General features: G+C 32.7%; 2 protein-coding genes across 9 annotated transcripts; both read left to right on the top strand.

The window, feature by feature from the left end:
- Positions 1-731: 731 nt before the first annotated feature.
- Positions 732-7,741, top strand: LOC107482421 (putative methyltransferase At1g22800, mitochondrial). 5 transcript variants are annotated; one of them, XM_016102903.3, is made up of 12 exons: positions 732-1,499; positions 1,864-2,240; positions 2,330-2,416; positions 2,513-2,591; positions 3,219-3,360; positions 3,489-3,558; positions 4,636-4,700; positions 4,782-4,860; positions 5,309-5,396; positions 6,074-6,138; positions 6,237-6,326; positions 7,457-7,741. In XM_016102903.3, exons 2-12 carry the CDS (start codon positions 2,088-2,090, stop codon positions 7,568-7,570), a joined length of 1,032 nt encoding a protein of 343 aa, XP_015958389.1. In that variant the 5' UTR covers positions 732-1,499; positions 1,864-2,087; the 3' UTR covers positions 7,571-7,741. The 5 variants fall into 5 exon arrangements, with proteins under 5 accessions (XP_015958389.1, XP_015958390.1, XP_020995357.1 ...); XM_016102904.3 differs by having other exon boundaries at positions 732-1,523; positions 1,938-2,240; XM_021139698.2 differs by having other exon boundaries at positions 732-1,523; positions 1,932-2,240.
- Positions 7,742-15,410: 7,669 nt separating this feature from the next.
- Positions 15,411-20,326, top strand: LOC107482423 (squamosa promoter-binding-like protein 12). 4 transcript variants are annotated; one of them, XM_016102908.3, is made up of 6 exons: positions 15,436-15,656; positions 17,901-18,236; positions 18,366-18,606; positions 18,711-18,847; positions 19,261-19,461; positions 19,883-20,326. In XM_016102908.3, exons 2-6 carry the CDS (start codon positions 17,942-17,944, stop codon positions 20,155-20,157), a joined length of 1,149 nt encoding a protein of 382 aa, XP_015958394.1. In that variant the 5' UTR covers positions 15,436-15,656; positions 17,901-17,941; the 3' UTR covers positions 20,158-20,326. The 4 variants fall into 4 exon arrangements, with proteins under 4 accessions (XP_015958392.1, XP_015958394.1, XP_015958391.1 ...); XM_016102906.3 differs by having other exon boundaries at positions 15,411-15,497; positions 17,901-18,606; XM_016102905.3 differs by having other exon boundaries at positions 17,901-18,606.
- The last annotated feature ends 2,962 nt before the right edge of the window (positions 20,327-23,288 follow it).

Here is a 23,288-nt window from a genome sequence, read left to right as displayed (position 1 = left end):
TCATAAGAATCTACTTAAAAGTTAAAAAATTACATAAATAAATAAAAAATAAATTAATTTTATCTAATTACAACTTTTTAAAAATCACTACAAAATAAGGAATGAATCCATTTAAAATTTTAAAAATCATAAGAGTAGTCTTTTGTTTTTAAATAAAAAATATAAATGTATACAGAATATTTTTGTTTTGTACGAATAAAATTTTATAATACTAATTTTTTTTTAAAAAAATTGTACTTGAGTAAAATTAATTTTTTTATTTATTTATGCAATATATCTTGGTAAAATTATAAAAATTAATAGAGTAACTAAAGTTTTTATTGAGAGACCAACTTATGTCGTGTTTGGTAAAAGATTTATTTTTTAAAAAGATTTATTTTTTAAAAGTAGTTTATAAAAACTAATTTTTAAAAGTTGTAATATTGTGTTTAGTAAATTAAATTAAAATAGTTTAAATTAAAAATAATTTTTAATAAATACAAATAATAACAAAATATTTAAAAAATAATTTTTAATAAATACAAATAACAATAAGCATCTCTTTAAAATTGCAAACATAAATACATAAACCTTTTATTTATCAAAAATAAAATAAGATAAAAAATTCAAATACCATTTCCAAAAATTTTACCAAAATAAGCTTTATGGGCAAAACCTTTTGCCACCCCTAATTATTTTTGTTTGGACATGGTGGGTTGTGACAAAGCCCAACCCAAGCCAACAAACTACAACCAAGTCGCCGGCGGTTGAGGCACCGAGACCGAACCACGGGTAGAATCAGAGACAGAGAGCTCGATGCGGGAGGGAGTGGAGCTTCGAGTCTGCGGCCGGCCGTAGTGAGGTAAATCATCAATGGCGGTCTTGTTCTCAGGCGCAGGTAGGGGAGGGAAACGCAGTTTGAAACGCTTCTATCTTCTCCATCGCCTACTGCTGGTTGTGCTATGGATGAAATCAATTGTGCCTCTTCCTACGAACAATCATGATCGACTAGTTGCTGCTAAGGCGACGGGAGGACGGCGAAGTCGTGCCGGTGAGGAAGACGAGGACGATCGGGTGCTGTTACGGTTAATAGAGGAGGACGATAGCAGACTGGCGAGGGGAGACTTTCGGTGACGCTGTCTTTGTTCAAAGTGCTGCCGCACCGGGAAGTTTCCGATCGTCTAGCCGATTTGCCAAGGGGAGCAGCTGCAATTCAGTCTCACGCGCAAGGGAGAGGGAAAAGCAGGTTTGAAATTCGGGTCGGGTTGGAGCATAGGGCTTCTTTTCGGGTCTGGGCCAGGTCGGTGGCCCGGGTCCCTGACAAAAAAAAGAAGGAAGGGTTACAACTTACAAGTTGCAAAGCTACCATCCTAGTGACAGCATCTGAAGGAATAAAAGCTTCTAGTTCTAACTGTTAAGTGTTAACATTTAAATCATCTCTTAAAGAGGGAAGAACAAAAGCGTTGAAGCTGCTGCGAGGAGTGATGGCGAATTTCATACTGGGCTGACTCAAAGCTTCTGTTAGTGTCGTGAGCATTTGATCGGTAATGTTGTGCTTATTATTTGAATTATCTTTCTTTGAATAGAGAATGTTAAGGTTTGATCTTATGTTAGATTTTGGATTGTTGAACTTCCATCATGGAAATAATAAGGAATTGCTAGTTATATAACTTAGTTCTGATCTCACTGTAAAAGCAAATCAATTTCATTTGGTGGCTCCTTGATGATGATGATTCCAAGATTTCTAATATTGCCTAATTCCCTCTGTTTTGTTGAGGTATACATGATTGGAGTGTTCTGATTATGAATTATAAATATGCTAACTGTCAAGTTCTTAAGTATGAATTGTAAATTTGACTAATTAAAATGAGGTATCATATTTAGGTACATTTGTTTGTTTGTTTGGAATTTTAACTGGAATCCTCCCCAAGTTAGAATTTGTTTTTGCAAAGGTTCAGAGTAGTGCTTCAAGCTTGTTTGACACCCCTATCTGCCCTTGCCGCGCTGCCACTGTTTATAAAAGAAGTGGCATAATATTAGTATTAAGTGAAATAAGAGAGTGCCCCAAGAGACTAGGTTCCATACTACAAAGAAGAAGCTCACTCAAAATGACAAGGCATTTGGCTTCCTACATGTTGCGTTCTGCTTCAGCGTGTACAAGTAGGATTAGACATCCATTTGCTGCTGCTTCTTTCTGCACTGATACTTCAACTTCGAGCTCCAGGGTCAAGATCTTTGACCGCCAACTCAAGCGTAAACAGGTCTTGTCACCCCCTCCCCCTTTTTTTAATAGAAGTAATTCCATGCTCAAATTAATTCAAATGCTTTTTGATCTGGTTGATTTGTGCAGCGAGACCGAGCTGCATGGTTGATGCCCTCAAATTCTGACGACCCTTTCCTTAATACTGTTGCTCATAATCTCCTCGATCGCTTGCAAGTATAGGAGCCAACTACTAATGACTTTTCCATCTCTATCATACAATACAGATGGCTTCTTTGCCCAATTTTATTTTATTTTATTTTATTTTTTCAGGATTGTAAGAAGACCTTCCCTACTGCATTGTGTTTGGGAGGCTCCTTGCTACCAGTCACCCGCTCGCTCTACACCCAGCGTAAGTGCATTTCTCAAGCACATCTTTCATCCATAGTATGACACTGTCATGTGTCCCCTAGGCTGCGTTTGGTTCTGAAAATAGGAAAATTCCTCAAGCACATCTTTCATCCATAGTATGACACTGTCATGTGTCCCCTAGGCTGCGTTTGGTTCTGAAAATAGGAAAAGACAAGACACTGAAAACAAGACACAAAAGACAGAGACATAAAAATTAGTGTTCTTGTGTTTTGTTTGATAATAACTAGAACAAATTATAAATATCTAATTTATTCTCATTTTTTTCCATTCAAAAAATTTGGGAAGAAAAATATAATAATAAAAAATATAATTATGAAAAATTAACAAGAATAATGGAAAAAAAGAAAAATAAGCTGTGTCTCTTTATAGTGCTTTTGTATCCTTCTTGTCAGGATGGACACAAAAATACACTAATTCAGTATCTTTAGACACAATATCTCTGTCCATATCTCATCTGCTAAACGCAATTGTGTGTCTCTATGTTCCTGTCTCAGGATAAACAAACACAGCCCTATTTCCTACTTGCAAAATTATATTTGCCAACTTTTAACTGGCTAGTATATGGACAATGCTATAACGCAGTGCAATGATACATGATTGATCTCAGGTACCATAGAAAAGCTTATTGTTATGGATGCATCCTATGAAATGGTACAGCTGTGTAAAAATGCTGAGGATGCCTCTAACAATGATAACATTGAGACATTGTATGTGGTTGCTGATGAAGAATTTTTGCCAATCAAAGAAAGGTGCCACATGGAGTCAGATTTACTTTCATGTAACTCTAACTTTTCACGTGATATTTATGTTGTGATTGTTCACTTGATATTGATTAACTTCTAAATTTTCTTTTTGATTCGTTGTATATTCTTTGCAGCTCTGTGGATTTGGTTATTAGCTGTTTGGGACTACACTGGACAAATGATCTGCCAGGAGCAATGATACAGGTACATACTCTAATTCAATTGTTGTGATTAACGTGCTTATTAGCTCAGTTTATAATGAGGATGAGGTTAAAATTTTCTAGTGTTGTCCCTGAAAGAGTTCTCTGAAACATCAAAGCAACAATTATTTTTGGGTTTTATACCTCTTTGAGGGTTTCTTGGGTAGGGGTTGATAGAATAACTCCAATATATAGAAGTTACAGATTGTATTATGATGATTCTGAGTAAATAGGTGCTTTGTTTTTTGTTTTCTTTTTGTTTTGGCTTTTTGGATAAAAGAAGAATAACGCTAGTACAGGGAAGAATGGATGAACAATACAAGATGAAGGGAGAATAAGAGATCCTTCTAAACAAATAAAATAAGTAACAAAATGAGTAAACAGGCTTATTGTAAGCCATATTTCTCTATCCGTTTCCTCATTGTCTAAACTCTAGTATCCACACTAATCACTCGGCTAGACCCAGACTTTGATAAAAGGCTATGTTTCTTATCTTTTCTTCATGAGTCAATTTCAATTCTATTTGAAGGAAACATGGTTAGAGGCCTGTGACTATTAATCAATTTCACCTCTTATATGTTCATGCATATTTATTTATTTAAATTATTGAACATGTGCCAAAGATTGGGAATAAAAGAATGAAAAGAATACAATATGTTACATAGAACAATTAATATGGAAGGGAAGGCTTTCTACAGTTTGAGAAATCATGCATCCTCCTTACTATGTTGCTTTGTAAATGTGACAGAGAAGCATATGGCAAATAGTTGTAGCTACCGCAACCCCCATTCTGCAATCTTAAAAGGTTTGACGGTGAGAGACATAAGAGATAGGAGAGTAGGGGGAGAGAAAAGAAAGAAATTGTGGGAGAGAAGAGAAAACATGACGAAAGGGAATCCTCATTAGCTGTAATGTAAAGGGCTTTCTACAATTGTGTTATTTGGATAATAACTTGATCATAATTCTATAAGAAGTATGCTGAAAACTTGCACGTGCTTATCAACTTTTGCTTATCTAAATTCTAAATGTCGGTTTTAAAATCCTTTATTGTTATTCTGATGTACATTTTTATCTTTTGCAGTCTAGATTGGCGCTGAAACCTGATGGCCTATTTTTAGCAGCTATTCTTGGTGGAGAAACCTTAAAGTGACTGTTATTTAATTTCTAAAAAGTTCTTTGGCAAGCCAATATATTGGAGCATTTTTGTGATACTTTTTCTATCACCAGGGAACTAAGAATAGCTTGTACTGTAGCACAAATGGAGCGTGAAGGAGGGATCAGTCCCAGAGTATCACCATTGGCTCAGGCATGTGTTATTACCAAACTGTTATAGTATTTATTTTGTACTTAAGATCAGCTTTATTTTGAATGATGGCAACTATGCGATGGTATGTCTTCTGAATAGATTGTGTTTCTTTGGTGCTAATTCTTGTCAGGTACCACTATTCCAATCATGTTGATGGTTTTATTTGAAATTAATTCTTAAATCATTTTCGGTGGTTAGTTTTAAGCTTTGTTTGTTTATCACTTCTCGCATGGAAACATTAGTCTTATCTTGCATACCATTCTAAGATCTGTTGGTTAAGGTGGCTAGTTCTGACATTGATGCCTGTGATGTAGAGTTGTATCATTCCCTGCCCCCCACCTCCTTTTTCTCCCTGGCGGAGAAAAAGAGGAAAAAGAGAGAGAAAAAAGCACCCAAAAAGCAAAGGGTAAAGCTGGAACTGACAAGACGTTTTGTGCTCCAATTTTAGGTTCGAGATGCTGGAAATCTTTTGACAAGGGCGGGTTTCACCCTTCCTGGTGTTGATGTTGATGAATATACAGTTAAATATGAAAGTGGTGAGAGCTCTTCCCAGTTTGAAATTGCAATTTTCATTGATGACGAAACAAGAAGCTACTTGCTGGCATATGAACATTCGTGGCTTTTATCGCATACTATATCATTGAACTCCAATTTAATATTTCCCTTCTCTTCTGTTATGCATAATTTTCAGCTATACATAGCTATACATGGGATAAGTCACTGCATGGGTTTTTAATTATTTTTCTGAAAGTCCATATCCACATATGAGCCCTTAAAATGTAATCCCTTTTTAATGGTTGTCTATGGTCTTTCTTCGTCGATTCCTTTACTTGTCAAGTATGCACCATTTTGTTTACTTTGTATTAGGTTATTTCCCCAACAAATAGCACCAGTGGATGTTGTACTAGTTTTTTAAACCATCTAGGTCGATGTCGTTGAGTTATCCCAATTAGTTCATTTACCAGAATATACAGTAACACACCAGGAGCCAACAATCTTTTCTTGCAACTGAGAATGATTATTTGAGGAAAGTGAATAATTGATGTTCGTGACGCTAATAACTAAAAGCTATAGAACAGAATCTTCTCATTTATTTTATCTATTCTAATCACTGTTAGTTTATAATGAGTTGTTTGGTATATTGCTTGCTTCCATAAACTTGTACCTTCTGCAATTGATTTTTGCATTGGTGGCTTTTGTTTCTCTGGTGCAGCCTTGGAGCTTATAGAACATTTACGAGCAATGGGTGAAACGAACTCTCTTTTTCAAATGAATACTGTAATGCTTTCCTTTCCTTTCACAACAATGATTATTTAGTGTATTTAAATTAAATTATACTCAACAAATTTTGAACCTTGGGATGCTGATTGAAACAGATCTTAAAGAGGGACACTGCCTTAGCAACTGCAGCTATTTATGATTCAATGTTTGCTGAAGAAGATGGCACAGTACCTGCAACCTTCCAGGTAATCAAATAGAAATGCGATTTGAGCTTAACAAAATCATTAGTGTCTATCAAAACTCGAATTAGTGTGTTGTTTCCAGACTCTGATGGTCAAGCAGTAAGGAGAGAGTTTCAAAGCTTTTGAGTTCCATCCAAGTTTTCTTTAATACATATATTATCCTTCTTTGTGATGGAAGCCTGAAATCGTTGAATTATATAGAAAATAGATGTGTTGAAAGATTTAGTGGAATTCTATGTGGTATGACTCTTCTATATTGGGGAGATTGATGTGCACTGCTAGTCCCATTGTGATGCCAATTCTGATTTCCTCCGATACCTAAATGTCGGCAACTAAGAGATGAATCTGAAGAGTGTTGATATTGGATTAGTGTTTCAACGGACGCTTCAATTCGAGCAACAATGCTCATTGTTTTCTGTATCCATTTGCTGTAGGAGTTCAATCAATCTGGCTTAAGACTTTCTTACCTTGCTATCAAAGTATCAATTCAGAATTTACAGAATGAAAGCTCCAAATGGAGCACCCAACAGAGAAATACTGAAACATCAACCGATGGATAGATGTTCAGTGCCAACTACATAAAATCAAAACTGAAATGAACTAGGTATTGAGATATGGAACGTATAATAGGAGTATGTGTAGGAGTATTGGTGGTGTGTGTAAAGGTATTGGTATCTCGCAACATCAAGCGCAACATCACACCTGAAAAAAATACCAATAAAGTCTTTCAGGATAGCAGATGTAGATACATTACCTTTAAATTAGTCCTTATGATTAGGGTAGAAGGTCTTAATTTTAACTAACTTGTCCACGTTTGTTATCCTAGAGGACTTTATTGGTACTTTTTTGTTTTTAAGGACTAATCTGTCTGAAATGTAAATCTTCAAGAGTTTATTTGTCCTTTACTCAAAGGAAAACTTGAGAGGAGTCATAGTTTCTAATGATGGAAGTTGGAATTGGCCACCTTGAGAGTCTTGTGGCTTTGTTTTCACTATCAGCCACTTGCTCCTCATTTCTAACACACATATGCATCACTTGCTAGTGCCACTTGCTCATTTGTGATTTTACCTCATTGCCCTCTTGCATTCATAACAACTAACAACAATTTTGTTTCTACTATTGTGATTTTGTAGGTGATTTACATGACGGGGTGGAGGGAACATCCTTCTCAACAGAAAGCAAAAACAAGGGGATCAGCCACTATATCTTTTAAGGATATTCAGAAGCAATTTGGAAACCATAGTTGAGTATGTGCTGTATACCATTGTCATACAGTGAAATAAAGGGGAATATATTATTTTATTATTCCAAATAATGAGGCATGAAGTGTGACATTCTATATAGATCATGGCCACATTACGAAATGGATCATCTACTTTGATTTTTAAGTGACATTATAAATACTCATCATTCAAACATGGCTTCTTCATGCACATGCACGAGTTAACCGAGTTGACTTGGTAACTCAGTACCACGCACTACACACTACACTACATTTTTTGATATTATAGTTTTATTTTTGTTTTAAAATAATTTATTTTATTATAGATATTATATAATATTTATTAAATTTAACCTTTAAAAATAAAATTTTATTAATTTATTATAAAAAAATTACGAAATTATATATACTAAAATTATATATGCGATGGATTCGGTTTGACTTAATTTATTTTAAGTTAATTTAGGATCCGATATTTACAACGGACCCAATAAAATATTTGAATTGGGTGAGTCTGCGAATTTAATTAATTTGGCCTAACTTGACTCCTGTACATCCATAGAATAGAATGGTGATTTTTTTTTTGGTTTGTTTTTTGTTGTCTTTTTGTTTTATCTAACTAAAAAAGTGCGATATATAGCTCTAAAAATTATTGAAGTGATATATAGGGAGCTACATAATAACCAAAATACTTAATTTTTTAAATTATGAAACTGAACTAAATAAGCGTTCATAGTTTATTAGTTTCCAGTGAATTAATCCAGCCTTTTGTAGTCACTAAATTAGCCTATCAATCCACTTTGTTTGTTTTAATTTATATTATAATTCAAAAATAAGTTACGTATATAATATGTAATATAATCAATGCGAGATTGGTTATGTTGATAAGTTCTTTACTTTCGTAACTAATAGTCTTTTTATCCCAATTACCATTACATACATACATACAATATCGAATCTAAAAAATTTTGATAATGAGAGTAAAATATATATAATATAATAATAATTTTTATAATAAAATTATTATGTGTATATAAAAATTAGCTATTAAATTATCTATTAACTATTATGTATATGTGTACATACATGTATTTTTAATTTATTTTCAGCAATGTGTATTTTGTATTTCAATATATATTCTATACAGATAGTTTTTTTTACGAACATATAGCGTAAAATATAATTAATCTTTAAAATATTTAATTTACAAATTAAAATAGTAATTTAAATAATAACGTATAATTTAAAATTCTAATTTTTAAGTTTTATATTTAAAAAAATTGAGTAATTTTTTTTTCAACAATACAATTGAAATATTTCTCTTTTTATATATATCACTCAACAATTATTTAAAAATTTACTTTTCATACAATTAGAAGTTAATTCTTACTTATATTCATAGTTGAAAATTTTTTTTTAATTAATGCAGTTGTTACGAAAAAAACTAAAGCTAATTTTAAAAGATGATAAATAATACTCTTTTGAGTTGATTTCTAAGAAAGAACACCAATCTCATTTAAATTGAGAATTGATCATTCTAATAGACATCTAATATGTAATCCTTAAATCAACTATTAAGTATCAAAAGTTGAGTAAAAAATTATTATGGAGTCAAATTTAATAATTTAATTAAGACAAATAAATATTATTATCATATACTACTTAAAAAAATTTCAAAAGTGGGACACTTGCCCCACAACAAAGAACATAGATTCTCCCTGCATACATACATAAAATAGGTATTAATTAAGATAGGTATTACTAATTTTTAAAATAATGTATAGGGTCCTATCCTCACTTTTTCACAAATAGTAACTTCTATTATTTTTTATTTATTTTTCATTATATGAATTTTCAAAAGTGTATTTGTATCTCTTGAAAAACTAATATGAGGGTTCTTTACATAAGTAAATTAAACAAGTCGTTATCTATAAAAATGTCCTTGTTTTTAAATATTTAAATTTTATACTTTTAAATTTAAAATTAATTATTTAATATTTTTTAACAATTAGACAATAAATTATTTTTTATAGTAATTTTTAAATATTTAAATTTTATACTTTTAAATTTAAAATTAATTATTTAATATTTTTTAACAATTAGACAATAAATTATTTTTTATAGTAATTTTTAAATATTTAAATTTTATACTTTTAAATTTAAAATTAATTATTTAATATTTTTTAACAATTAGACAATAAATTATTTTTTATAGTAATTTTTAAATATTTAAATTTTATACTTTTAAATTTAAAATTAATTATTTAATATTTTTTAACAATTAGACAATAAATTATTTTTTATAGTAATTTTTAAATATTTAAATTTTATACTTTTAAATTTAAAATTAATTATTTAATATTTTTTAACAATTAGACAATAACTTTTAAACACCATAACAACCACCTTCAACAATACAATGACATGACTAGTCACTTCCCTTTCCACTCTCTATGGTTCTGATCACGAATCTCTAAAATGATATTCTAAAATTGGAATATCAAAGCTAAATGATAGAGATGTGCCTAAAGGTCCATATTCTAAAAACGAGAACTAGAATTAAATAAAATATAATAAAATAATATATTTATACATAAAATATGTACCTTTTTTAAAAAAATATTTTTTATTTAATTATTTTAAATTGGCTAATCACTAAAAAATCAGACCGTTTAACTAGTTAATAGTTCTTTAACTGATTTTTTCGATTCTTTACTAATTTTTTTTCATTCTTTGATTGATTTGTTGCGAACCCATTTTTTTATTTGAACCGAAGTGATTTGATAGCAAATTTCTGATTAATCCGATTAAACGGGAAGGAATGGATCTTTAATTATTAAATAAATTAAAAATATAAAATATAATCTTTAATTTTTTATTATTTTTTTATATTTATTTTTATAAAACTAATAATAAAAAATCACACTTTATTTTTTTAATTATTAAAAAAATTAAGAGGATCTATTCATTATAATCATACTAATAGTCACACAACAAGCTCTTCTAAACCTCGCATTCCAAGCCACGAAAAGATTGAAGCCCATAAAAATCAATTCCAAGGAGAGGCTTCCCTACATGGCATACATGCTAATATTTCCAATGAAACGATAGCGCCATTTCCGCTAAAGTCTCTAAGGATGTCATTATAAACAAAAGTTTTGGAATGGAACTAAACTGAATTGCAAATTAAATATTGTGTTTGAAATAAATAATATAAAGAAATTGTAGAGGTGTAATAAAATCGAGTTAGGTAGAAAAAATTAGAACCGAATTAATTGAATTGTAATCAGATCAGATCAAGTTGGATTAAGTGAGATATTTTTTTTATGTGGGTGAATAGAATAGAATATTAATATTATTATAGTTATAATTAATTATAATTTTAAGAAATTGTTTGATGTAATATTTTGCTATATTTTTGTAACATATAACTACCTACTGCATCTGGATCCGTACAATCCGAATGTGAAGGAACAATTACGATTTATTGGTTTTTATCACGTTTTCTATATTAGAATAGTTTAATAAATCAGCAATGGTGAATGTTCTAATCGAGAGGTGGCACCCAAGCACACACACATTTTACCTTCCAGTTAGTGAGTGTGCTGTGACACTGGAAGATGTGGCTGTTATTCTTTGTCTTCTGACAAACGGTCTTTCAGTGACAGGAGTGACTATGAGTAGTCACGAAGCCTTAGAGGCTGAGTGTTTACACCAATTTGGGGTTGCACCGAGAAAGTCAGACTATAGAGGAAGCTTCATAAAATTGACGTAGCTTCGGAATTTAAAAGATCATTTACAATTGATTGACGAAAATAACATTCAGAGGTACGTGAAGTGCCTCATTATGTTGTTATTTGGTACGATCTTGTTTGGAGACAAGTCTGGGACAGCTGTGCACTTGAAGTTTCTGCCTTTGCTTCGTGATTTTGGCAGTATCGGACAGTATAGTTGGGGATCGGCATGCCTAGCACACATGTACAAAACATTATGTAGGGCATCTCGTTTTGACTGCAAAAAAATCGATGGTCCACTAACACTTCTGTTAGATTGGGTTTGGATCCGTCTACCATTTATTGCGCCGATTCCTAGGGAACTCCATAGTTTTCACTTGAAAACAGGTAAAATTATTGACTAACATTGTATTTTCATATTTAGAATGAAATTGTGTTAACAAAATAAATCATGTTAGATGGTGTAACTGAGAACGTGCAGACCGATGCTATGGATTTCTTAGTCTTGCTCACTTTAGGAAGTCATTGGATGATCTTCAAGAAGGCCAGGTATATTTTCATTAAATAAATATTTGTTTCGAGTTTAGTCTTAATATTATTTGGCTTGTAATCATATGTTTCTTTTATTGTGTGCAGTTTATATGGGAGGCCTATGGTAATGATTGCATTGAGCCAAATGTAATTCCTACAAACATCTACATACACTCAGTTATGTGGAGCGGTATGGTGTCATTGATATAATTTGAATGCATTGAGTGGCATGCAGCCGATAGGTTTAGGCGACAGTTTAATTTCATACAGGGAGTTCCTCATCAGGAACGGAATCTAGACAAGGCACACGGGGAAGTCCTGACTGCTCCTAAGAATCTTGACTGGTCCATAGCTACAACTCATTCATTTTGGGTGATGTAGTAGACGAATATGTATAGTCATGTTCTTACTGAGCTTCTTGGACTTTCACAGCATCTCTTGGAGATTTACATGTATTGGTACAGTACAAAATATGGCAACCACTTGAACTTGTTGGATCTTGTGGTGCAAGAGAATGATGAGGATAATCTCGTTAGTGATGAGGATAATCCCATTAGTGATTATGACAATCAAGAACAGGAGCCATAGTCACCATCACAGCCACCGCTACCACCACCTCAACAACAATAACCACAGTCTTCGATCCCATATGTACCTCAAACATAGTTTACCCCATCATACCCATTACATAAGTAGTATTGGAATACTCTACAATTTGACACAGGAGACGGAGCTTCATTTAGCCAGTTACTTAGATTCATGGCTGCAGACACAGGCTAATCATAATCTAGCCATCAGCCTGATATGATGTTGGGTAGGTATTCTTTGGACGCGAGCATCCATGCCACACTTCCTCGGGTACTTCTGGAGGGAGAGTATCTGGAGACTCTAGTAGGAGTGACAGTGGTCGAGGAATTCTTAATAGTCAAAACCCATGACGTATTTCAATGGGTCTAATTGAAAAAAATACTAAGACCATTGAACACGAGACTGATGACTATCTAGTAAAAAATCAGATGGTGAGGATGACGATGAAGATGAGGATGGGATGAGGATCAAGAATCCCACAATGATGACTATGATCATGGTGATGATCCAAGGCCTAGTACATGTTTAGTTTTTTGTTGTTTGATTATATTGTATTCATATTTGGATATTCTGTTAGTAGATGCAATGTTACTTTTATATTCAAGTAATTTGGTTGATGTATACAAGTGAGACACTAACTCCAGATGAGACAGGCAAAGGCTACAATTTTAGAGTTGATCCGCCACGTCATAGCGCTAATCGATTCACCCCGTTCGCGTTCAAAAGAGACACTACGAAGTACAAGAATTTTGTGAAAGATGTAAAGTGGACAATGAGATAATTGTTGTGTACTTAACTTTCTATGTATCATTACTATACATGTCAGAGAGTACTTGAATAAAATATAAAGTTTCAAGTATTATGGAGTACTTGGATAAAATGTAAAACTCAGATATAGAATTCTACTGAGCATTGTTGCCGGTACTTGCACTATTCGACTGACGGCATCTACTACGACTATGGCCCTCGATCCCATATTGCCTATGTCGCCTAGGATCACGTAACATTTGCGGGTCCTTTGCGGATGGTATAATCCTTCATCGCCATAATGACAGTTTCCCTAAAACTGAATTCCATTCTCACGACAAATTCACCATCCGCCACAATAAAAATTTCTACTACGACAACAGCTATACAATAAATATTTAATAAACAAATATTTAGTAAGTGAAATTAAAAGTAAAATTTATCAACAACTCATAAATCATATCAAGTAATTAACATTAATATAATAAATATTCATATCAAAAATCAACATTCACTATATTAGTATTAATATTAATACTAATATAAATATTCATATAAAAAATTAATATTCACTGCATCAATATTAATATAAATAAAATTTACATCAATTAATTATTTCAATTTTAACTAAATAAAAATATAAATACATAAATAAATACTAATTAATATTTAACTAAATTAATAACTAAATAAAAAACGATTATTATCTTAAATTTAACTAAATAAAGACATAAACAAATACTAATTAATTATACTTTCACATGTCACGTAACTAATTAATCCATGATCAATATAAATTATAATAAAATTCTAATCCTTCGTATAAATATAGGCAATTACGTATCTGCATTCATATATTCAGGAAACTCTAAAGCATGCATGACCTCCAAATTCAAAGCGTGCATGAAAGATGGCTCCTCAAATGGATGTTGGTTTGTCCAGTGTATTTGTCACCTCTGTCACATTTGTCCCCATAGTGCCGTCACCTTGATTTTCGTCTCCATCTAAACCAACAACCTCGTAATTACTTTCAAACTCTTTCTCACCGTCATTATTGTAATCGTTCCGTTCAATATTTCGGCCGGCTTTAAATTGTTCGAACTCAATATACAACTCAAAGAACGACTGTCAATATACATTGGAAACATCTATTTCTTACATGTTCGCTTCATCAATTACATATTTGATTTGGAATTGAACGAATCCACCAAATACCGGTATATGATACCTATATAAAATACATGACATTTGCCTTGACATTTCAGAATCTGTCTTCTCACAAATTACACCATTTAATTCTTCAAATGAGATTGTGAACTCACAAAAAAATTAACTCCTTCAAATGTTTGTAACAAAATCTGACCAAAATAATATATTTTTAATACGACTTTATCATCTATTTTTGTTCACATGAACATGAACTTCACTATAATTTTTTTTAAGCACAAGCAAAAACCATAGTTCTAAAGGGACGAGGAAAGAAGAAGAAGAAGATATGTCAACTTAAGGACGAGTTACACACATATAAAACAAATCGATTGGTCCAATTTTTATTGACACATGAAAAAATATATATAATAATCAAATCGGACAGTCCGATTTACTCTCCACCGAAATTTAAAAAAAAAACTACATTGAAATCGGACGATCCAATTATCTACACTCAAATTCAAAGTTTTCTTTCCACACAAATCGGACAGATCGATTTGTGTACCTATTTTTTCTAACAAAAAAATCATACAGTCCAATTTCTTCTGTTTATATTTAAGAAAAAACTACCACCACATTCAGGCTTAGCACCACCAATCTCCATATGTACATATCGAAAAAAATAAGTCGAATAACCAAAATTAAAACATAATAGAAAAATGGTTTACAAGTAACGATTAAATTTACCTAATTTTTGTATGTATTCTCTAATCAATTAACAAATTGTTTTCAAACAAAAATTAGATCAAATATACAAATTTTTGCTATTTTTTAAAATTTTTTTATTATCATCTTTATGGTTCAAAATTATACAACTTGGGATGCATTTTGTGTCTCCAGTTAAATAACAATTTAACATAGTAATATGGAAGCTGCGAGAAACTAAGAAAAAGAGAAACATAACCGTTTATTATTGGTCCTGTCATCCTGTGTTGTTTTGTCGTTTTGCAAAGTTTGTCGATTGTGAAGGTGAGTGAGCTGTAGAAGGAAGGAAGCACACACTGTTCACTCTAACTTTGACAGTGGCAATAATAATAATAATAAAGCAGAAGAAACAACACACAACACAATTGGTGTGTGTTTTGTTTTTGAGCGAGTCTCAGAGAGAGAAAGAGAGCATGTCTCATAATAATGCAACACAAGGTTAGTACCACCACGTTCATCACCACACACACTGTTACTGTTATTGGTAACAAACTTCTGATCCTTCCTTCCTTCCTTCAACAATGAAATAAATTGAAAACCAATGAATGAATGCTCACAATTCTTGTTCACATTGCATACCTTCTTCATGTTCTCTCTGTGAGTATTTTTATTTTTGTTTCTCTCTCTTTCTCTCTCCAATTTAAATGCTTGATTCTTTTAATGACACAAAAATCAAAAGAATCTGTATATAAAGGGAAATAACAAAATACTGAATCATGAGTCTGTTATCTACTGTTTTCCTGATTTAGCTCACAAAAGCATTGAGCACTGTGCTGATGGTTAAGAGACAAGCCTTTAAATATATGTATATATTCCACCACTCAGCATTTATGCTTCATCCTCTTTTGTTTCTGTGATTGATGGCACGAAAGAAAACACATAACAAAATGGGTGCACAACTGTTTACACTGTACCTTTTCCAATTCCCATTGCTTTATTATTATTATTCTGTATAAAGATGAGAACTTGGAACTAAATTAGTAATCTTTTTCTTGCTTTTTTAGCTAATGGTGTTAATTTCAGCTTGATGATTCATGTGTTGTACTAGTTCTGTTCTGGGGTTATTTCCTTTTTGGCAGTAGAATCAGATTGTGCAACACAGTTTTCTCTGAAAACTTTGATAATTTGAAGCAGGGGTTTTGGCCTTGCCCAGAAAGAAAAATGTTTGTTTAAACCTTCCTCTTTGCTGTGTTTGTCATTTTCTTCTTGCTTTATGATTTTTGTGGGAAAGTGTCATTGCTGAGAAAGCCAGAAATCATTTTAGAAAAGTGGAATTTCTATTGAGCAAAAATGGTACACAATACTATGTGAGAGTGCTTTTTGAGGGTATAGGGGACCAATACTTTTCAAATGTACTAAGCAAAGCCCCAAGATAGAGACCAACCTATAACTTAATTGATTCACATTGGCTTCCATTAATGTGCCATTTTCATGAAATAATTATTAAAAATCTTTAAAGGGTGGACCAGAAAAATTCAGAATAGTGGCTCTAAGATAAGCTTCCTTCTTCACTCCACCTTCCCTCATTAGATTTTTAGAGCATCAGAAAAAGTTGCTTTATTGGGGGGTCTAGGTTGGATTTGTTTATGGCATTTATGATTTGGAGGGTGGGGTTGTTGGCCTTTTATGAAAAACCAAAGCCTAAAACTGGAGCTTCTGATAATGGCCAATGAGTCATTATTTGCTGGGTTTGTTTACTATTGTGGGGTCTCATTCAATGACCGACTCCTGACAAAGGTGGTGTGATGAACTCAGATTTATTCATAGCTTTTCTAATGTTTGAAAACGAAGTTTTGGTAACTGCATGTTTGTTGGAAGAAATTAAACCATATTCACATCCACAGAGGCATACCCTCCAGGCATATATGAAGGAATTGGTAAACACATCACATCAATAGGGACTTGTGCTATTTATTATTTCTATAATAAAAAAGATTAATCAATTGCAAAATGACCCTTTTAAATGCTTCTAGAGGAACAGTATTTGAGAAAACCTGCTAAGGAATTTAACTGTACAGTGTAGTTTATAGTAACAGATTGATTAGGTGAGTATTTTAGTGCACACTTTAAATTTACCAAAAGAACATCACACTTTAAATCTACTAGGAGAGAGATAAATGAGTAACTGTAAACTTGGGGGGTCCTGCCTGTGAACTCAACTCATGGAATGGACTAGCACAACACACTCATACACAGATCTCTTGGGTTTATATGAGTAGCTTCTGGTTTTTGTTTCAGGTTGGGAATTCGCCTGTTAAACTAATTTATAGGCATAATTCATGAACATTGTTTGATCTATATAGTCGACTCTAATCAGTGGGATAAGACCTGTTGCTGTTGTGATCTACACTGTTGTAATTTACACTAGTAATATAGTTGTGACTATATGCTGTGTATTTGTTCTGTTGCCAGGTTGTTTCTTTATCCGGTTTGGTTTTTTGGTTAGCTTTGTGCTGAGGGCTAAAAATAACAGGAGTTTTAACCAAAGATGGGTATGGAACAAGTGACTTTTTGGGTTGTCTGTGAAAGAATATTGGTTGATATTTTCCTTTATAAATTAAACACAGAGAATTTTTTAAAATATGAGGCTGTTTCTCAATTGTTATATTCTTAGTTAGCACTGTTTTCAATTATTGCTATACTGCATTTTATACTGGTAATGTTGGTGTTTTTGGATTCTGTTATTCATTAGTCCAGTTTCTGAGGTTTCATTAACTTGTTCAATCTCTCTGATTTTTAATTATTGCTATGCTACATTGTATACTGATAATATTGTTTGATTCTTCTTTGTTTCTAGACAAACTAATGCAGTGGAAGCTTCATTTGGATTGTAATTTGCAGATTACAGTGACGACTGGTTTGCGAGTTTCTGAGGTCTTACTATGGAGTGGAATGCTAAATCTCTTGGGCAATGGGACTGGGAGAACTTATACTCATTCAATACAAAACCAACTGAAAGTTCCAAGTTGCAACCAACGGATTGGAGCATGGAAGCAGATGGAGAAATCAATGTTGGGCTGATATATCCGTCCGGTGGTAGTGCTTGTTCCGGTTCTGAACTGATTCATGCTTCATCTAGGAGCTCAAAATCAGCTTCCATGAATTCATCATCAAATGGGGATAGCAAAGCATCCACAACCATGTTCACTTTCGAGCGTTCTCAAGACGACTCAACTGGTAAGAAAGAATTGTCAAAGGAAGAGCCAGTTGAAAATTCTCCAGCACCAGAGCCCTCTTCTGCCTCTGGTGAACCACTGCTCACTTTAAAGCTTGGTAAACGGTTGTACTTTGAGGATGTTTGTGCAGGAAGTGATTCCAAGAAACCATCTTCCATTGATGTTCCTATTTCATCTTCAAATACTGGAAAGAAATGTAAGGCCAATAGTCAGAATCTACAACACCCAAGCTGCCAGGTTGAAGGCTGTGGTCTAGACCTCTCATCTGCTAAAGATTACCATCGCAAACACAGGGTTTGCGAAAGCCATTCCAAGTCCCCTAGGGTACTTATAGCTGGCTTTGAACGTCGATTTTGCCAGCAATGCAGCAGGTTAATCTTTGGATGAAAGTGGCATTTTGTAATAGTACCATATTTCTGGCATATGTTAAATAAATTGGCTAAAACTTTTTAACTTCACTTACATGATATTGAAGGTTCCACGGTCTATCAGAGTTTGATGACAAAAAAAGAAGCTGTAGACGGCGTCTTTCAGATCACAATGCAAGGCGTCGCAAACCTCAGCCTGAAGCAGTCCAATTAAATACATCTGCTCTGTCTTCATCACCCTATGGTATAATTTTAACTCTAGTGTTCTTAATTCTTAAAGGAAACTTGATATGTTAAACTTGAAAATACAGTTAATTGCAACTTCTGCAATAACACACAACTCATGTATATCTTTGTTGCAAGTATTAGGCACCTAATAACCTGATATATAAAAACAAAATTTCGAATGTGTTCTTTCATTTCAAAACATGTTAGAGATCAATATTCAATACTAGGTTGCACTGTAATAATTCACAATAACCAAGTAGGCACATCCAATCAGTAATCGCGAAAAATTATTACAATTTCATGAATAGACAATAAAGTATTCAATGTATCGACATCTATGACGAAGATGGCCTTAAAAGTTGATGTCATGGCAAGTAGAGTATTACTGTATTAGTAACATATCTACATGTTTTTACTTCTGTTCTGCAGATGCAAGGCAACTAATGAATCCATTTGTTTATTCAAGAGCTGCGACGAATATAGGTTGGCAAGATATTCAAAACAGCAGGCTACCCCAGACAAAAGATTTCCTGATGAGGCCTGCGAAAGCCTTCGACAAGATACCAAGTATTGTCACTATGCTTTCTGATGATTTTAGTGACCTTGCATCCAAAGGCATGGCAACCAGTGGTAATTTCCTGGATTGTTTTATCTCTTTCAAAAGTTTCTTGATTTCACACTAAATTTGTTTGTTCATTCATCATCATGCAGCCATAATTCTTTAGGCCATGTTGATTTCTTCCTAATATATACATATAGTAGTGATTCCTAAAACAATGAAGGCATGCAAAGGCAGGTAGGATCAAACTAAATTGATAAAACGGTTAACTATATCGCTCTAAAAGATCCTCCGAATATAGACTGATAAATTAGATCAAACAAGACTATACTTATAATGTTATGATCTAAATCTACCTAACTAAACTTTCAACTCAAAATTGAGCAACAATTATGATGGGGAAATCTTTCCTTCATTTAGTAACTAGAAACATTAGCTAAGATCATGATACAAGTTTTATCCAATGACAGAAATATGATACCTTCATTGCAGGGAAAGAAGATCCTATTAGCTCGTCGGATCCCAACGCCACACAAGATGTCAGCCGTGCTCTCTCTCTTCTGTCAACCAATTCATGGTCTACATATGCTATGACTCCCCGTTTCCCTCTCCCTTCATCACAATATTCTCACCTTGATCAACAACCAGCCAATCCTAACATGTGTATCCCATTCTCAGATTGTGATAATAGCAATCGCTTCCAAGAGTTTCAGATGTTTAGTGCTCCACCCTATGATTCAGGCTATCCTTGCAACCAGCTGGACTAAACATCATGTGAGTGCAATCATCCCAATGGTGTTATCACAACGAGGAATTTCCAGCTTCGTCGCGGCCTCAGTACTTAAAATGGTTTGTAGGATCTAATCATCTTTTGCTATATTAGAATGTTAACTTCCCTACTTAGAAAGGAGTTGGAAAATTATAGAACTTGTTTGTATGCTGTGTGTGTGACTCTGTTTTCTGAATAGTGGGACACTCTTTTACCTTATATACCTTCTTCCACTGCTTTAATCTTTGGTTTCTATTTAATCCTGGGTGCCATGAAGAAAATCATTGCATTAAGGAGTTTGGAAGCTTCTCCAAAACTTCACATGGAAGTAAAACGCCTGTTCACTGAACTGAACTCAATTTTATAACTGTAAATTTTAATTCTCTGCCTTCACTGTGAGCATGCCTGGAAAGCTTAGAACTTATAAGCCAGCTGTTTTCAACAGAGAAAAGGTAAAGGGCTTTATATACACAATAATAAATAAATCATGTTAGAAAAAGATTGAAACCAACTTGGGTTGGTCGAGTGGTCAGCTTACTCGTCTGCTTAAATAAGTGTTGGGGTTCGAATCTCGCCTTGTGCATGAAGCAATCCATTGGCCAGCGACAGACCCTTAAATGGAGCTCAGATCCACGACGGATTAGTCCTTGACTTGTCGGGTTGGGAATACCGTGGAAAACCAAAAAAAAAAGAAAAAAATTTAAAAGACTGTAGTTAAAGGCAAAAATGGTTCATATTAAAAATATTATGTGCATTAATATTTCAAAACTTATAACTATAAATAGATGTCAATTGTTTCATAATACACAAATGCTATTTGGACAGTTCAGAGTTGTTTAGACAACTTTGATTATGAACATTAAGCAACAAAGGTATTGGTTGGTTCTAATTTTACACTGGGGTAAAGTATATTTTTTGTCCCTGAAAGTTTGATGAAAGTTTTAAAAATATCCCTAAATTTTATTTTGTTTTAATTTTGTTTTAGAAGTTTTCGATTTGCATCAAATATATCCCTGACAGCTAATTTTTCGAAAAAATTTAAGACCAATTCAACAACAATTTCATAAGAACAACCTTCAACACAAACAAATCAAGCATAATTTTCATGCATTATTGTTATATTGGTCTTAAATTTTTTGAAAATTTACCCGTCGATGCAAATCGAAAACTTTTGGAACAAAATTGAAATAAAATAAAACTTAGGAATATTTTTGAAACTTTTGCCAAACTTTTGGACAAAAAATATACTTTACCCTTTTACATTATCCGTCTATATAAGATCCACACTCTGATTACTTACAACGCCACATAAAGTTATAATTGATAATTGTAATAACATTACCAAATTAACCTCAATATCAAATTAAACAATCTAAATAATCATCATATAACATATGCCTTTAATAATAGTTTATAACATTAATTCTCTAAATCATCCTGAAATTTTGAGTTTAATTAAGTATACAAATACTATTTATTTATGTTTTGGAATAAAATTTAATTGATCAATGACTTTCTTATATTTTTATAAGATTGGTCCATTACTTTTACATATCAAAACTCTTTACTGTTTTATTTTCATGCATTTTAAATTCCATAAGATACAAACTAAATTTTATTACAATATCTTTCACTAACAATTACATGGCGAATACCCCCTAAATAATATAAATTATATTTTTAAATTTTTTTTTACATTATTAACGTAATTTTTTATTCTGATATTTAATTAAGTGTTGTCCTACTCTATGGAAACAATAAGCTGAGTTTGAGTTTAAAAAGATTTAGTTCATTGGCTTTTGAATTGATTTGATAGTATATGTAAAGTTTATTGGTTATTTAAATAATATTCATGCTACTTGTGTATATAATACTGTTATGTAAATTATATTCTAATTACATTATTATATATACGAGACTCAAATCACTCAATCTATATGTAAAATTGTAAATTGAACCACTTCGTGGGATTTTTTTAAGTAAAACTTGAACTTCTATATTAGACTTGATTATTAATAAATTGGGCCGTGTCTAAACTTTCTTCAGTTATGAACAAACTGTGCTCACCTCTATAAACCCGTATCCAATTGCAATTACATTGAAAATTATCAGGGCAACTGGACAAAGTGCACGAGTGCACTACAATAGTTTCATTTGATGTTAAGACTTAGTTGCAAATTTTAGGAGCCTCTGAATCTTTTTTCCCTTTTTTTGGAAGAGAAATCTTAATTTTCAAATTTACTTAAAACCAGATATATAGCAGGTATTGCATTGAAGGGACAGCTAAATCAATAGTAAGCGATACCTTTAGATATTTAGATATTGGTACATCTCAAATTTAACTTTTTGTTCAACACTGTTAAGAAAACCAAATAAACCTAAGGATATTTATGGTTCAGTTTTTTTTTATAAATTGAATTAAACCATTTTAAATGGTTAAAAAGCCGAACCAAAATGCTTTGTCATATAAAAAATTGGTTTTTAAATCAATTTAGAATACAGTGCACTAGTTTAAATCAGTTCATAAAAATAAAATCAGTTTTAATTGACAAAACTAATTTAAACTAGTTTATAAGCTAAAATTAATTTTAACATATAAAAAATTACATTTTACATTCTCTCTTTTCCCTCTCTCCTTCTGCTCTTTCTTTCCCTGCCCTCTCTCTCTCTTTTTCTTCCCCCTCTTCTCTTTCCTTTTTTTCTATCTCTCCTCCTCTCTTCTTTCTCCTTCTCCTCCTCCTCTCTCTTGTTTTGGAGAAAAGAGAGAGAGAGAGAGAAGAGGGATAGCGAGTGAAAAAAGACCGAGAGAAAAAGAGAAAAGAGAGATAGGAGAGGGTGAAAGAGAAAAGGAGAAAGAGGAGAGAGAGGAGAGAAAAGAGAGAGAAAGAAGGGAATAGGAGAGAGAAGAGCAGGAGAGAGAAAGAGAAAAAAGAAAAGAGAGAGAGGGGAAGGTGAGAGAGAGAGAAAGGAGAGGAGATAGAGAAAAAGAAAAGGGAGAGATCCAGAGGAAGCGAGGGAGAAAGGGGAAGGAAGAGGAGAGAGAGAGAGAGAGAGGGGGGAAAAGGAGAGAGAGTGAGAAGGAAAGGAGAGAAAGTGAGTGAAAGAGAGGAGAGGAGAAAGAGGAAGAGA

The sequence above is a fragment of the Arachis duranensis genome, chromosome 4 (assembly GCF_000817695.3).
Source record: "Arachis duranensis cultivar V14167 chromosome 4, aradu.V14167.gnm2.J7QH, whole genome shotgun sequence".
Taxonomy (NCBI): domain Eukaryota; kingdom Viridiplantae; phylum Streptophyta; class Magnoliopsida; order Fabales; family Fabaceae; genus Arachis; species Arachis duranensis.
This window is presented reverse-complemented; position numbering and strand designations above follow the sequence as displayed.